General features: G+C 41.8%; 1 protein-coding gene across 1 annotated transcript; it reads right to left on the reverse strand.

Annotated features, from left to right (window-relative positions):
• Positions 1–7726: 7726 nt before the first annotated feature.
• INPP1 (inositol polyphosphate-1-phosphatase) lies at positions 7727–16130 on the reverse strand. Its single transcript, XM_030580568.1, is given in 9 exon segments — positions 7727–7957; positions 7959–8104; positions 9407–9414; positions 9498–9547; positions 9549–9622; positions 9625–9669; positions 10934–11130; positions 13025–13089; positions 16065–16130. Coding segments are annotated over 9 exon segments (882 nt in total).
• Between the last annotated feature and the right edge of the window lie 1130 nt (positions 16131–17260).

Genomic DNA, 17260 nt, shown 5'->3' on the forward strand with positions numbered 1-17260 from the left:
GCAATACTGCATTTTGGTTGATTGCTGGAGATGTGCCCATCTTGACTTATAGAGATTTAAATTATCCTACTATTTTCCCAGCTAGATCACTAAAATATTGTAGAAAGAACATTAACTGTGTTGAACATCTTTAAGTTACCAGTAGACTATAAATAGCTACATATGCTTCACTGTTTAAAAATCCTCAATACATTGTAACCAAATGCAGATATTAAAATAGTGATAGGTATTTGAAAAAACTATTATTGCTCTGGCAGTATGTGCCTGCCTAGAACACCCCACTGTGCTAAAAAGATGTGGCTCCTGCTGGGAAAAGGCTCAGTGGCGTCTGTTGCCTTATCTAGCTAGAATAGAAGTTGGAGAAAAATTTGAACATAAACCATAAGTCATTTAGTGCAGTATGAACAACACTTGCTCTGGAAAGAAATATTGGGTATTATATACATGATACGCACTTTTTATATTTTGCCTTTGCCATTATTTTCAAGAGAGACACCTAGTGGACAGGATTCTTAGTTAAACAGCTTAATTTCCCTTACAGGATCCACCTTATCTGACAGTGCTTCCACATTGTAAGATTGTACTTTGAAGGCAAAAATTCTCAGTTAATACAATATAGTCAATTTTTTCATACAGTGGCTTCAATACTCTGAGTCACCAAAGCCTTTACTACATCAGTCAAACAGGAAAGAAAGGTTCAAGGAGAGATTTATGCCATTATGGCCTGCTCCAAAGAATACTGTCATTAAAGGAAAGACTCCTGTTTTAGTCAGGCCCCAAATATGTTCCACAGAAAACTTAGATAACTGTATCACTAGTTTGAGTAACTCCTATGTGACTTGATCTGATTATTTACATAAGGGATTCAGCAAACTGACAACATCAAGAAGGCTGAGGAGTTTAATGCATATTGTGTTTGTCTTCAGTAAAAAACTTAATAATGATAAGATCCTCAACACAATATTAACAATAAGGGTGGTGGGGGGGAGAAAAGCAAGTCAAAACAGGGAAAGAACAGGTTAAAGAATATTACATAAGAACATAAGAATGGCTGTACTGGGTCAGACCTAAGGTCCATCTAGCCCAGTATCCTGTCTACCAACAGTGGCCAATGCCAGGTGCCCCAGAGGGAGTGAACCCAACAGGCAATGATCAAGTGATCTCTCTCCTGCCATCCAGCTCCACCCTCTGACAAACAGAGGCTAGGGACACACTTCCTTACTAATATCCATTACGGACTTAACCTCCATGAATTTATCCAGTTCTCTTTTAAACACTGTTATAGTCCTAGCCTTCACAACCTCCTTAGGCAAGGAGTTCCACAAGTTGATTGTGCGCTATGTGAAAAAGAACTTCCTTTTATTTGTTTTAAACCTGCCGCCATTAATTTCATTTCGTGGCCCCTACTTCTTGTATTATGGAAACAAGTAAATAACTTTTCCTTATTTACTTTCTCTACATCACTCATGATTATATATACCTCTGTCATATCCCCCCTTAGTCTCCTCTTTTCCAAGTTGAAAAGTCCTAGCCTCTTTAATCTCTCCTCATATGGGACCCGTTCCAAACCCCTAATCATTTTAGTTGCCCTTCTCTGAACCTTTTCTAATGTCAGTATATCTTTTTTGAGATGAGGAGACCACATCTGTACGCAGTATTCAAGATGTCAGCGTACCATGGATTTATATAAGGGCAATAAGATAATATCAGTCTTATTTTCTATCCCCTTTTTAATGATTCCTAACATCCTGTTTGCTTTTTTGACTGCCGCTGCATACAGCATGGATGTGTTTAGAAAACTATCCACAATGACTTCAAGATCTTTTTCTTGTTTACTATCATCTGCAAACTTTGCCACCTCACTTTTTACCCATTTCTCTAGATCATTTATGAATAAGTTGAATAGGATTGGTCCTAGGACTGACCCTTGGGGGATACCATTTGTTACCCCTCTCCATTCTGAGAATTTATCATTTATTCCTACCCTTTGTTCCCTGTCTTTTAACCAGTTCTCAGTCCATGAAAGGATCTTCCCTCTTATCCCATGACAACTTAATTTACGTAAGTCTTTGGTGAGAGACCTTGTCAAAGGCTTTCTGGAAATCTAAGTACACTATGTCCACTGGATCTCCCTTGTCCACATGTTTTTTGACCCCTTCAAAGAACTCTAATAGATTAGTAAGATATGATTTCCCTTTACAGAAACCAGGTTGACTTTTGCCCAATTTATGTTCTTTCTGTGATACCTGTTAAGTCAATATCCTCCTTTATCACGAGGCATTCTAGTTCACTCTTCTTATTATTTAGACTTCTAGCATTTATATACAAGCACTTTAAAAAATTGTCACTTTTATTTGTCTGCCCTTTTCTGATGTGTCCAATTCTTTACGTGAATGTTTCTCATCTAATCTGGCCCCTAGATTATTCTCTTCCATCCTCTCCATCTGACTAAAACCTAGAGAATCTCTATCAATAGACTCTCCCCAAGAGACGTTTCTGTACTATCCACATGCTCCTCTATAGCAGTCGGCTTCCCCCCGGCCCCATCTGTTAGTTTAAAAACTGCTCTGCAAACTTTTTAATGTTAAGTGCCAGCAGTCTGGTTCCCCTTTGGTTCAGGTGGAGCCCATCTCTCCTGTATAGGCTCCCCCTGTCCCAAAAGTTTCCCCAGTTCCTAAAGCCCTCCTCTCTATACCATCATCTCATCCATGCATTGAGACTCTAAAGTTCTGCCTGCCTACCTGCCTGGCCCTGTGCATGGAACTGGGAGCATTTCTGAGAATGCCACCATAGAGGTCCTGGATTTCAGTCTCTTCCCTAGCAGCCTAAATTTGGCCTCCAGAACGTCTCTCCTACCCTTCCCTATGTCATTGGTACCTACATGTACCACGACCACCAGCTCCTCCCCAGCTCTATATATAAGTCTATCTAGATGCCTCAAGAGATCCGCAACCTTCACGCCAGGCAGGCAAGTCACATATGGTTCTCCCGGTCATCACAAACCCAGCTATCTATGTTTCTAATGATCGAATCTCCCATTACTAACACCTGCCTTTTCCTAGTGACTGGAGTTCCCTCCCCCAGAGAGGTAACCTCAGTGCGAGAGGATACCCTAACACCATCTGGAAGGAGGGTTCCAACTGACTGCTCTGCTTCCCTGGACCTTTCATTCTCCTCAACAGGGCAGGGGCTGTCTGACCAGGTGGGATAATTCTACAGTGTCCCGAAAAGCCTCATCAACATACCTCTCTGCCTCCTTTAGCTCTTCCAGTTCTGCCACCCTGCCACCAAAGCCTGTACGCTGTCTCTGAGGGCCAGGAGCTCCTTGCACCGAATGCACACATGCGCCAACCGCCCAGAGGGCAGGTAATCAGACATGCCACACTCAGCACAATAAACTAGGTAGCCCTCACTCTGCTGGTGGGTTTCTGCCTGCATTCTTTCCTACAGCTACCTAGCTAATGAAAAGGTATTGTTTAAATCAAGAAGTTTTGAATATAGTTTAGTTTACAGGTTTTAAAGAACAGGAAGTGAACCTTGTATAGTATAGTTTAGATTACAGGTTTTAAAGAACGGCAAGTGAACCTTGTCCCCTTCCCACTTTCCTTCCAAAATCCATTGTGAAACTCCCTGTTAGCAGGGAGAACAAAGAGAACCTGGGAAATTATAGACCTGTCACCCTAATTTTGATACCTTGAAAGATACTGGAATAAATGATTAAATTATCAATGTGTAAGGACCTAAAGGATAATAGTCTTTTAAAGAATAGCCAGCATGGATTTATCAAGAATAAATCATGCCAAACCTAATTTTGTTCTTTGACAGGGTTACTGGCCTAGTAAGCTGGGGGGGGGGGAGCAACAGATGTGATATTTTGATTTTAGTAAGGCTTTTGACTGCCCCACATGATATTCTTATAAACAAACCAGGACAATGTGGTATAGATGAAATGACTACAAAGTAGGGGCACAACGGGTTGAAGGATCGTAGTTGTAGTTCAAAGAGTGGTTGTCAATGGTTCTCTGTTAAATTGAAAGGGACTTATGTAGTGGGGTTCCACAGGGACAGTCCTGTGTCCGGTTCTATTCAGTATTTGTATTAATGACTTGGATAATGTAGTGGAGAATATGCTTATACAATTTGCAGGTGACATCAACATGGGAAGAATTGCAAGCACTTTAGAGGACAGGCTTTAAATTTAAAAGAACCTTGGCAAATTGGAAAATTGGTCTGAAATTGACAAGATGAAATTGAATACAGACAAGTGCAAAATACTTCACTTAGGAAGGAAAAATCAAATGCATAAGTACAAGAGGGGGAGCATGATTAGGTGGTAGTACTGCTGAAGAGGATTTGGCTGTGAGAGCGAATAACAAATTAAATGTGAGTCAACAATGTAATGCAGCTGTGAAAAATCACATCCCAGAATGATTTTGGATCAACAGAAGTGTCATATGTAAGATTGTCCTGGTCTACTCATCACTGGTAAGACTTCAGCTGGAGTACTGTGTCCAGTTCTGGGTGTCAGACTTTAGGAAAGATGGGGACAAATTGGAGAGAGTCTAGAGGACAGCAACAAAATTGATAAAAGATTTTTAAAAATTGAGCATGTTTAGTCTTGAGAAAAGACTGAGGGAGGGCATGTTAACACAGTTTTCAAATATGTTAAAGGCTGTTATAAAGAGAGAAGACTGTGTACAATTGTTATCCATGTCCCCTAGAGGTAGGGCAAGAAGTAATGGGCTTAATCTGCAGCAGAGGAGATTAAAGTTAAATATTAGAAAAAAATTTCTAAAATCCTCATCACTGGAGGTTTAAAGAACAAGTTGGACAAATGTCTACCATGAATAGTCTAGTCAGTGGTTTTCAATCTGTGGTCTGTGGGCCCCTGGGGGTCCACAGACTATGTCTAAGATGTCCAAAGGGGTCTGCACCTCCATTCAAAAAATTTTAGGGGTCTGCAAATGAAAAAAGGTTGAAAAGCACTGGTCTAGGTTTATTTGGTCCTGCCTCTGCGCAGGGGGCTTGATGACTTCTTGAAGTTCCTTCCAGCCCTACATTTCTATGATTGTGAAACATGGTTTATCCCTTGGTGTATGCAGCAGCATAAGTAGGGCTCTCACACCTCATGTTCAAAGAGTGTTCTACACAGCACACAAAACTTGCATAGTTTCCAGTGTTAATCTGGAGGGCATTCAATACATTGAAAGAAATAAGGAAAAAATGGCTGTCAAGAACTGGAAGAGAGTTTCTTATTAATATAGCAACATAAATGAAAAAAGCAAACCCTAATTAGGTAAAGAGGAGAAGGGTATGAGTCAGAGGATATGAGAGCAAGGGCTGCTGCTTATTACACGAATGATAGTCCTCTCACTGTTTCCTTGTGCTTCCTGTGTATCTGTTGCATCCAGCTGTTGTCTTTTGCTGTATATTTTAATTGTACTCTTCAGGGCAGGGCTCTTCCGTTATGTGTGTATTCAGTAGTTAGCCACAAAGGGTCTTGATTCCTGTTTGGGGCCAATATAATGCAACACAAGTATTAAAAAATAAGAATAAGAGTATATCACATACTTAGCATGAAAATGAATGAATCATTTAAAAACAAACTCACTGGACAGAAGAAAGTAAATTTTATTGAGGAAAATATTACTATACTGCTACAAATTTACTGTAGATGTCTTTTGTATAAATTGGAAGTATGTGAATATAATAAATACACAGATGTGCAGCATGTACTACAAGCCTAGGCCCAGATTTTCAAACATGTCAGAAATGAAAGTGCATGCCTACTTTATGGACAAATCAGGTAACTGTGCATGTAAATTTTGCATCTGCAGATACTCCTCTAATCATTTGACAATGTGGTTCATAATGCACTTACTATGTTTCCAAGAGCAAAACAAAGACATTGATACCAATGAGAGAAAAACCCTGATAGAGAACTGAAAAACAGTCATATGATGAATAAGCAGGTTTCTGCTGTTTACATCCTCATTGGTGAATAACAGAGGAGTCAAAAGCAATGTCAAATGCAGCTCAGTGGAGTGAAAATTATTATTCCCTACTGACAAGGCAATCAGATAACCCTGCAATGCCACTACCCTTGATGTGACTTTCTGTGGAGAAGCAGGCTTGTGAAGGTGCCAAATTAAAAGCATTAAATTCATTTGGTAAAGGGAAAGAAAAGCAATATGTGAAAACAAATACTAACTACACAGGATATATGCCTTTCATATTTACATGTGCACTTCTACATATCACTGGGTGAACTCTAAGACAGGAGCTACTGTTTGTATGTAAAAGCATTAAGGCCCTGAACCTGCAACAAGCTTCATGAAGGCAGACTCTGACTTCACTGGGACTCCATGTGGGTACAAGGCTCTGCCCATAAAGAATTCATTGCAGGATAAGGGCTTAAGATGACATTTTCTATTTGTGGTTTAGGGGTGAAATTCACTGTAGCACTGGGTCTATTATTGGGACTTAAATCATACATAAGCTTTCGGCTGGCTCTTTCCACAGGGAGGAATGGTACCCTTTGAGAAATTCTGTTTTAATTATACATTGAAACAGTATCTATACAACGTGTGATAGTCCCTCCCCTATTTTTGTTGACACCAGGGTGTCCAGAGCCAAAAAGCACAAGTCTCTACAGCTTGAGTTAAAAAGTCAGGCTCCACAGCTGAAGACTGTAACAGACTCACTTCCTGTGACCACTGTGAACAGAGGGGGACACAACACACATTGACCAGTAGGTTTCATGTGGAACCTGCCTTGCTTTACACTGGCCAATAGGTATTGTTTATTAAAAATAGTAACAGTAATAAACCTACTATTTTATATACTCAGATATGAGATCAGTTGCTCTGCACAGAGATGTGAAGACCTTGAAGTAGTTTTATTTGTTTAAATGGTTTTATATTGCAAAACATATTTAGGGGTGAATTTGGATGTTTGAATATTTGTTTCATTGTTTGTGTTTTTGTTAATGGGAAATGTGCTTTAAGACCAGAGTGGACATTTGATTGTAGTGTTTTTAGAAGACTCCAAGTGCATGACAGCCCCATCTATATTTCCATGGTGTGAAAGACACTGCCTGTGTAAGTTCCAAAAGGTCTAAACTTGGCCCCTTCAACTCCCATTAACTTCAGGGGCTGGTGAGAGAACTAGTCATCTTGCAGGAGACACTCAGCACCTCTTGCATATGCCCCAGAAGTGACCTGTCCCCTCACAAAATCATGCCCCATCATTGTTAATCATTTTGGTTTTTTAAAGCAAGATTTGTTGTGTGTAGATATTCCAAGGTATTATGGAACCAACTCCTCCTCCATTTTCCCCTGCTCAACGGACAAGGTGAAAGAGTCACAGCTAATGGGTCTGAAATTGCTCCCACTAAGAATCAATGGAAGTTTTATTAATTGGGTCTTTAGAGCAAAAACTATGTGATTAGAATGCAGTGAAATCTGTATGAGACCACGCGTATTAGGCAACCTCTGGTCTTAAAACTTGCCTCAAAGCATCCTCATGTGTACTATGGGCTATTCAGCTTTCCCTTTATTAGTAGGTTGCCTCTACTGAGCAACTGGTTTTGGAGCAAGTTTCACTAAAGTTGTGTATCATACAGAGATCTGGTTCTGCCTTAGAAGCAACATAGGCAATTATTTATCAAACTAAATTTAATTCATTCTTTAAAACAAATGAAATAAGAACAAGTCCTCTGCCACCTTCAGCAGGTTGGTTGACAATTTATGGTAACACATTGATCAAACAGAGGTTTTGAATCAGAAGACTTAAAGCTTCCCAAAAGTTTCTCAGATCTGTAAGCTGCAACCCCACCTTTACTGGCCCATTTTTCTGTTTCAGTGGCCCCTTAAACTTCTACATTATATAGTAAATGTGGCACATCACGCATTATTTCTTGTCACCTCAGTAAGCATTCTTTCAAGTCTACTATTCCCTCCTCCTAAGGATCTCAGCACAGCATGCAGGGCATAGCAGTTCCACTTGAACGTGGAATCTTCTGAAATGAGATAAATATCAACAAAACCTTGTGTAACTCAAAGGCTTTTGTAACCAGTTGCATGTTGAGACCATGGGTGAAATCCTTTTCCCAGTGAAAATGCCAATTGACTTCAGTGGGGCCAGCATTTCACGCTATAGTTTTAATCTCTGATAGGACCAATCTTGAGTCTCTTCCTCAAGAATTTAGGCAAACAGTTCTTTTTGTGCCATATACTAGTACAGCTTTATAAAATGTGTGATAGGAAGCACCAATGGAATATGGAAAAGCATCATTTTACCTTTCTCCCCAGAAGCCTGTGTATATCTCTTCTACATTGTACCAAGTACTCCTGAGTCAAGAAGAGAGAGATTCAAGGTTACTCTCACACCCAAGCCTCCATGCTCCAATACACAGCATTACTGCCAAGCTAATGGGTCTAAGGCCTTGACATCCACAGCCATCCACAACACAGAGAGAAGTATTATCTTTGAATATGTTTTTTGTTTTGTTTAATAAGCTCCATTTGATTTAAAGAAAACAGTGCCACTAGTAAGCAGCAAAATTATTAACATCTATGGAATTTACACAGGGCCAAATCCTGCTGAATTCACTCAGTGCCTGGTTCTGGTATCACTTATTCTTGTGCAGGAATAACTCAGCTGAAATCAAGTGAGTTAATCCAGTGTAAAACTGATGGGAGATCAAAATCAGACCATCAGTTTTCTCATACTAAACTTCCTATTGACTGCAATAGGATTTTTGGCTAGTGTGAGGACTGAATAAGTATAGAGCACAACATGTTTACTTCATAAATATATATATATATATGCGTATTTTGTGTTTTAGGCTATACTTGACCAGAGGTGAAAGTAAGCCGGTATGGTCCGGTATGGCATACCGGCAAGAGTCAGTATGCCATGCTGGACTGCATTGGCTTCTGTGGCGGGGATTTAAAGGACTTGGGTCAGGGAGACCCAAGCCCTTTAAATCCCGGCCTGCAGCTCCGGCGGCTGGGCTGGGGCTGGCATTTAAAGCGCTCCTCCGAGCTTCCCACTGCAGCCGGAAGCCCTGAGAAGCCCTTGAAATTCTGGCCCTGGCCCGCCACAGCAGCTGGGCCGGGCGGCAGGGAACTCAGAGGAACCCTTTAAATCCTGGCCCTGGCCCCGGCCCTTTAAATCCCGCTCGCAGCTCTGGAGCTCGGTGGTGACTGAAGCCTTAGGCCCTTTAGTTCGCCCGGAGGGCTACCAGCCACCTCTGCAACTGGGAGCCCCCTGGGTGATTTAAAGGCTCTGGGACTCCCAGCCACAGCTGGTTCCCCAGGGCCTTTAAACCTTGAGGCCCTGCCTCTTCCGGATGAGGCCCCCCCCCAGGACTCCGGCCGTACTGGTAAGTCCTGTGAGTTACTTTCACCCCTGTACTTGACAGAATTGTGTGTGTTATGAACTGTAAATGCAAGATGAATAAGAACTAACTCAAAAATATTTCTCTTTTTCACCTGGATCTTGGATCTTGTGCTGCAAATGGTTTCTTGATGACTAACATCAAAAGGCATCCCAGTTTGTATGTCATATGCTCCAGTTAAAATAGTTACACACTGAAGCCCAGATGGGAAAACTCCTTATTTGGCTGGACATCTGCAGAACCTTTTATTTACTGGGAAGTGGAATCTAAAAATGGAATAATTTTATAACAATTAAAGACACAATTAGAACCAGGATTACGTATGTAGGCAATGGGCCTGCATCAGCAGTGAATACACTGACTTCTGGCCCCAGGGATGGAAAGTCCAGCTGGAAGAATGCTGCAGTGGCACAAGGTGGCCTCCTGCAACCACTGCCCCACTGTTGGCATGGAGACAGCCAGTGGATCCTCAAAAAGGAGTGGGACTGGCCAACGATGGGGCATGGCTAGAGCAGGGGTTCTCACAACAATTTTTTTGGCAGCCTCAACTCTGGTTGGTGGCCACTCTGACAATTTTTTCCCTAAAATACTTTATTAACTTTAGGAAAACTCAACAGTAAAAATAATGTACAGTTATATTTTGGTGCCCCGGGTCCCACTGCCTCCCCAGGCTCCACTGCTTCTCCCCCATGTCTCGGGCTCCCTTCCGTGGCCTCGGACCTCAGGTTCACCCTACTTCTTGCCTCTGGACCACAGCGCCCAGTAAGGCCAGCTCTGCAGAAGTCCAGAGTCAGAGCCCCATGGCTGGAGCTGGGAGTGGGCTGAAGTCCCAAGCCCACAGGCAGAGCTCTACTACTGTCAGGGGGCTGAAACTCAAAGCCCTGAAGTTGGGGGGGAGGGGGCTGAAGCCCACCTCAGGAGTCCCACAGCTGAAGTCCGCTGCCAGAGTCCTGTGGCTGCAGCTGGATGAAGTGGGGGACTATAGCCTGTCACTGGAGCCTCTGGCTGAACCGGGCAGGGGAGGCTGAAGCCAGCCGCTGAGCTCTGCTTTGCCCTCTCCCCCATTTCTGCACAAGAGGCTGTTGTGGCCACAGGAAAATCGACTGGTGGCCGCATGTGGCCACAGTGGCCACGTTTGAGAAACATTGGGCTAGAGCATCCAGGATATGTGCTGTTTAGGGCATCTATGGAGTCCTAGATAGAAACTAAAGCTATCCATCCCTGGTTGAGTCCCCTGGCTGAGTGGTGGCATCACTACTGCCTACTCACACAGGGGGTGAATTCCCCCTGAGGCACAGTGGCTCCCAGTGGCACAACGGTATAGGTTCAATTATACCTGTAGTAACAAAAGGGGTGAATCTAGTCATACATTGGGGCACAAGGGTAATAGAAGGTTTTTATCAATTAAATAGGAAAAAGGCTGGCGTGTCCAATGCATAGGGAAAGGTTGATTGTGTTCATGGTGATACAGTATACTAGCGAGGGTATAAATTCCTCAGTTACATTTGTTCTTCCCTTTTGTTATCCTACCTATAGTATCCACCCAGATACTCATAATATCTTGTGGAATGTTTATCTCCTTTACTGCATCCAGTGAACCTATAAATGCAACATCCTAATGAACTACTTCAGCTAGTAACTTTGATGCCAGAATGTTCCCAGCAAGAACTTTACTAAGAAACTATGCAGCTTCCTCTCATTGAGTAAATGGTAACTTTTGATCTTTTCTTCAAAAAACTAACATAAAAGGAGAATGTTTACAGAATTTCTGTCACCAGAGGAAGACTTATAAAATAATGTTTGTGGTGATTAATACAGGGAGGTTAGACAAGGCTCCCAAGTTTCTCAGAAATCATTTTTAACAATGCTAGATTCTTCTTTCTGCTTCTTTACTTTCAATAATTAGATTTCCCTCCCCTGTCCACTTGACAAACCCAATTTCACTGATAGTTGGATGTGCAAGTTATGGAAGATCATGTCCCAGATTAACATGCATACCATGGAGACCCTCGGAAAGAAAGGGGTCTAAATCCTTACTCAGGCAAAATGCCCACTGAAATCACTTAAAAAATTAAATACAAGATTGAGTTATTTAGTTTAAACAATAGGTTACTGTGTATGCAAGTGCATATTTCTTACAAGATAGTACTTTCATTAGTCCACAATTACATGTTTACACAAATTTAACATCTATTGTCATAGGATAAATACATGCAGTTTTATTCAATATTGAAAAGAAATTTGACAACACTGAAGTGAAAGAAAAATAATGACCCATATTTGCAAATTGGAAAGTCTAAAGTTAGGCACCAAATACTTAAAAGTGTTGCTTGATTTTCAAGTAGCCCTCCCTGAAGTCATTCAGAGCTTCTAAGAACTCAGCACTTTCGAAAGTCAGACCAATTTCTTACATGCCTAAATATAGAGCTTAACTTTAGACTCCGACTTTTGAAAATCTTGGTCCCAGCCATTTTTTTTTACAGTGATTTCCACAGGAATTCACTGGACTCTGAGACTTTAATCAGAGGTGCAGGTATTCAGCACCTTTGAAAGTCAGGCTATTTAGGTGCCCAAACATGGATTTAAGTGCTTACGTATAGGTACTCACATTTTTCCATTTTTTGGCCGTGCCCGCCCCCCCCTTTCACCAGGGTTGAATTTGCCCCCTTAAACGTGACAGCATGTAGTGGTGTTAAGACCCTATAATTCCTCAACACAGAAAAGAGTTAGATAGTGTAAGTCAGGGCTTTAACAGTTAGCTCTGAGTTTATTTGCTTTTATTCTGCAGCGAGCATCTTAACCTTAACATAATCTATATTGTATGTGTGTTAATATTTTAGAATCTGGGCAACGCTAGTAGTTGAATTCAGATTTCATTTTAGTTATCCACATGGTATTAAAATAATAGGAAAGTCATTGATGCGCTGATGAAACACATTCTCATGAGAACATGCTTAGACTACCCCATCCTCTGTATTAGAAAATACTGTCTTGATCCTACACCATTATAGTCAATGGGAGCATTGCCATTAACTTCAATCAGCATAGGATCAGGCCCTAGTACACTATGTTATTTTTTTAAGTTTTAAAGAAACATCCCAGGTAAAGACATATGGACAGATTGCGATTCTTATAAAACCTTTGAAGATGAATAGAAACATTAATATTTAATGATTCTCATTAAAAGATTTCTATACACTTAGGATGCGTAGATTGTGTGCCAGTCATAACAAGAATGGATAATGTGAATGTCTATGTATAATTGACATAAATGCTATACTATCCATTTACCATACTGTTTTTGTCTCTACTCACATTTTCAGCTGGAAATTAAATTCACTAACAATAGATGAGAAACCTGAGATATTTGCTTTGTAGTGCTATCAGTGCAATCTGAGTTCAATTATTCATGTGTGCAGCATTTCTGAAGCCATTTTGTATCACTGACATTCCTGTTTCCTAAAATATACCATGTTCACAAGGTATTTGAAATGGGACTTAACATATTGTAGTATTTACAGTGGAAAGCTTTAAAACATCTGTTCGTTTCAGAGTGTCAAGATGAGGATCAGAATAACACAGGAATAAAGTTACAAGAAATAGATAATAATAACCCTATACTTACCCAGCTCATTAGTAAATTCATTGGATTTCTCCCCAGCAATGTTTTTTTCCAAACCTGGAAACTAAACTGAGTGTGAAGAAAAACAACATATGTTTAGTTTTGAACAAAATTTTAATTTAGCTTTGAAGGGCCCAATTCTGCAGAGTGCTAAATGCTCTCAATGTCCATTGAAGCCAGTGGGAATTGAGAACACAGAGCACCTTAGGAGATCAGGTCCAAAATTAATAATGTAGTACTGTACTCTGCAGAAATTCAGAGATTCATGGTTTATACCATACTAGCTTCTCTGGTCTCCCAAGACATAGTACCATGGAACCAAACTGAATCAGGAAGCAAAGTAACCTCTTTTTTCCCTGCCACAGAACTTTCTTCTCCAGACTTTGCCAACAAAGCATAAATTTGGCTGGTGATTAGTCAGATCAGAGAATTAGTCTCTTGTCCTAGGAACGATAAGAGTTTAAAATCCAAAGTCCACTGAAATCAATGGAAGTCTTGGCATTGACTTCAATGGGATTGGAATCAGGCTGATAGTCAAACACACCCGTCAACTATTGAGAGAGAACATGTAGGTGATATATAATATCTAAGAGCAGAACCCAGAGAGGATGCTCCCTCCATTTTTCCTTTCTCTTCTGGTTTTGTCCGTTTACCAGACCATCCAGTTCCATTCATCCTCCTGATGGTCACTCAGTGAAATGGAGGTCCAGGAGATAAGAGCAATGCTGAATAGTCTAAGCCAGCAGTTCTCAACCTTTCTGGGCTCAGGATCCATTTGAAAATGTTTATTGCCTGTCGTGACCCAATAAATAGTCTGGGGTTTGAAGCCCTGGGGTTGTTTTGGTCTGAACCTGAACCTGCCCCCCTCCTTCCCCAGAGGAGTTGGGTCCTGCCCAGCACATGTAGTGCTGGGCAGCCACAATGGCAGCTCCTTCAACTCCTGTGCTGTGGGGCTGGCTGGGCTTGGCTCTCAGGTCTGGCTGGGCATTGCAACCCCTAGGACTGTAGCACTGCTCAGGTTTGGCCCCACCCTCCTGACTGGACAAATTTGTGAGAGTGGAGTTGTGGCCTGGCTCATAGGATTGCAGTGCTACTCACTCAAGTCTGGCCTACTCGGACTCCCATCATTACAGCAGCTGGGCCAAATCGAGTGGCGCTGGGACTCCACAGGTTGCATTGCCTGGAGCAGGCAGGCAAGCCCAACCAGCCCTGTGAGACAAGAGCTATAGGAGCTGCCACATGACCCTTTGAAACATTCTGGTGACCCATTAGTGTTATGTACATGTTTGTTTTGTAATTATTTATATACTGGGTTTGGTAAAAATATTTCCCTAGTGTAGCACAGTATAATGTAAAGGTCTACATCATGTGGTTTTTACACCTTCCCTGGAACCCAGCATCCTATCAGGTCTAAAAAAGTATGTTAAAAGTGGAGCACTTAAAAGTTAGGTAATGCCAGAATTAAGGTTCCTTGGACTTCTCATCTAGTCTCAGTGTCCTCCTTTTCCCTTGCTCCTTATCCCAGTCTCTTTGTCCAGCTAGTCCCCTTCAAGTCTACACTCCCCTGCCAGACTTGAGTCCCAGTCTCCACCTCCCAGGCTTCTTGTCCCAGTCAACTCCTAGCCCTCCACCACAATGCCTAGGTCTGGCACTTGTCCCCTCCTCCACACTGCCTGGGTACCATTGTGGGGTGGGAAGAGAGAGAGAGAAAGGAACGATGTCACTGAGAGCACAGGTGAGACAGGCTCCCTATTCTCAGTTCTAGTGCCTGACCTTACCCCACCTTGGAGCAGTCATTATAGGAAAAAAGACAGCTTCATCCCTGTAGCCTGTGCTGGCATATGCTCCATTGCTCTGTGGGGATAGCAATTCTGTCATACTTAGGAGTTTTGAGGGGATGGAGCATATTCAAAATGTCTGCTCAGCACAAGTAGCTGTGACACTCAAGCATGTTCAGTGAGGATAGAATCTTTGGAGATTTTAGCTGCTAAAATGTCTAGCAACTCTCTACTAAGCATGTACAAACTGACTTTTCAGAGGCTTGTAATTTGACCAAATCTGGGCAGATGTTCATAGGGACAGCAAAAGGCACATCTTTGACATAAACATCAACTTCCTGCCAAATTTCAAGTCCCTGAACCAAAGTATGGGCACACACGAGCTTTCAAAAAAAAAAAATTATTACATTGAAAAACAATGTATTTTCCCCTAGCCTTATTCTAAGAAATGACTGAAGTGTTTTGGCTGAAATTGCAAAAAAAAAGAGCTCAGCCTGAGATACATACCTGCCATGGAAATTAAATTTCATCCCAAACTATTAGTTTGGCAGTTATAAAAACTGAAGAGAGTCTTATAATGGGAAATGTTAGGCACCTTAATAGATGGGGGCTACCAGTCACACCTCTACAAAAACTATCTACTGAAATAGACATTTTCTGTGTGTCTATTGTGAACGTATTATAACAATACTTCACTTTTTAGTTCAATAATAAATATGGTACCTAATTTGCATGATGAAATCGACAACTGTAACTATTTACATAGCACATTACACTTTAAATGAATGTTTATTAATTCTTACAAGAGCCCTGTTATGTAGGTAGAAATCCTTCTCTCCATATCCATCATGCTTGGCAGAGAGCCACTTAAGCCATTCGATAGGAGACACTGAGGACAAGGATGTGTCCTAAGTTTCCCCTCTCACTGTTAGGTTCCACAGGCTTGATCTCACTACAGAGTTAGGTTGATGTAAGGTAACTTACGTCAGCCTAACTCTGTAAGTATCTACGTTACAACGTTGCTCCTGCCGATGTAAGTTGCTCACTGCACTGACCTAATAACTCCACCTCTGTGGAGGTTGATGTAGTTAGGGCGATGCAGTGTCAGTGTAGACACTGCTTTTCTTATATTGCCTGTTGGTGTGAGTCCTGTGTGGGGCTGACAGCTCAGGCTTTCAGCCCTGGGTCAGGCTGGGAGGACACTCTAGCTGTCAGTGCACCACACATTAAGTCAATGGAAGTACTCCTAGTGAGGACGTACACTGTTGACAGAGGCGGCGTAGTGTAGACTTGAACCACTGCAGTAATTACTGCCATGGCTGTACATCGACCTAACTTAGGTCAACTTAATTTTGTAGTGTAGGCAAGGCCTAAGTCCAGGCTGCAGGGAGGTGCTTAGCTTGGCTTGGCTTGGGATCCACAGCTGGAAACCACATGGAGTCAGGCATCTTAGGCATCTATACAGCAAAGAAAAACACACGGCTAGTTTGTGCCAGCCGACTTGGGCTTGCAGAGCTCAATATTATTTTATTATATATCCCCAGCAGGGCTGGCCTTACCATGAGGCGACCGCCTCAGGCTCTAGACTGTGGGGGGTGCCATTAGGACCCAGAGTGTAGAAAACTGTGTCTGCTGCTGGTGCACGTGTATTCTCTGTGCTCTAGATGCACAGAGATGGTGGAGTACTGTGCTGGATGAAGGAAGGCACAAGAGACATAACAGGCAGGCAGGAGAAAAAGGTGAGAGGGAATAACAGAAAGCAGCAGGAGCTGCAGGGAGAGAGAGGAGGAGGAGCCTCTTATGTACCTCTCTAGCACCCCCAGGACAGAGACTGATTAACTGGACTGATTAACACCAGCTTCTCAGGGAGCTTCCTGTTTCCTGCTGCTTCCCTGAACCCACTTGAGGAGTGTCATAAACAGATAGCTAATGTTAATGTCTCTTTCACCTGAAGCACCTGACCAGAGGACCAATCAGGAAACCGGATTTTTTCAACTCTGGCTGGAGGGAAGTTTGTGTCTAAGTCTTTGTCTGTCTGCCTGCTTTCTCTGAGCTTTGGAGAAGTAGTTCTGTTTTTTAATCTTCTGTTTCTAAGTGTAAGGACAAAGAGATCAGATAGTAAGTTATATGGTTTCTTTTCTTTGGTATTTGCATGAATATAAGTGCTGGAGTGCTTTGATTTGTATTCTTTTTGAATAAGGCTGTTTATTCAATATTTTTTTAAGCAATTGACCCTGTATTTCGTCACCTTAATACAGAAAGACCATTTGTATGTATTTTTCTTTCTTTTTATATAAAGCTTTCTTTTAAGACCTGTTGGAGTTTTTCTTTACTTCAGGGAAATTAAGTCTGTACTCACCAGGGAATTGGTGGGAGGAAGAAATCAGGGGAGATCTATGTGTGTGTTGAATTTGCTAACCTGATTTTGCATTTCCTCTGGGTGAAGAGGAAAGTGCT

This window comes from Gopherus evgoodei, chromosome 11, assembly GCF_007399415.2.
Source record: "Gopherus evgoodei ecotype Sinaloan lineage chromosome 11, rGopEvg1_v1.p, whole genome shotgun sequence".
Classification (NCBI taxonomy): domain Eukaryota; kingdom Metazoa; phylum Chordata; order Testudines; family Testudinidae; genus Gopherus; species Gopherus evgoodei.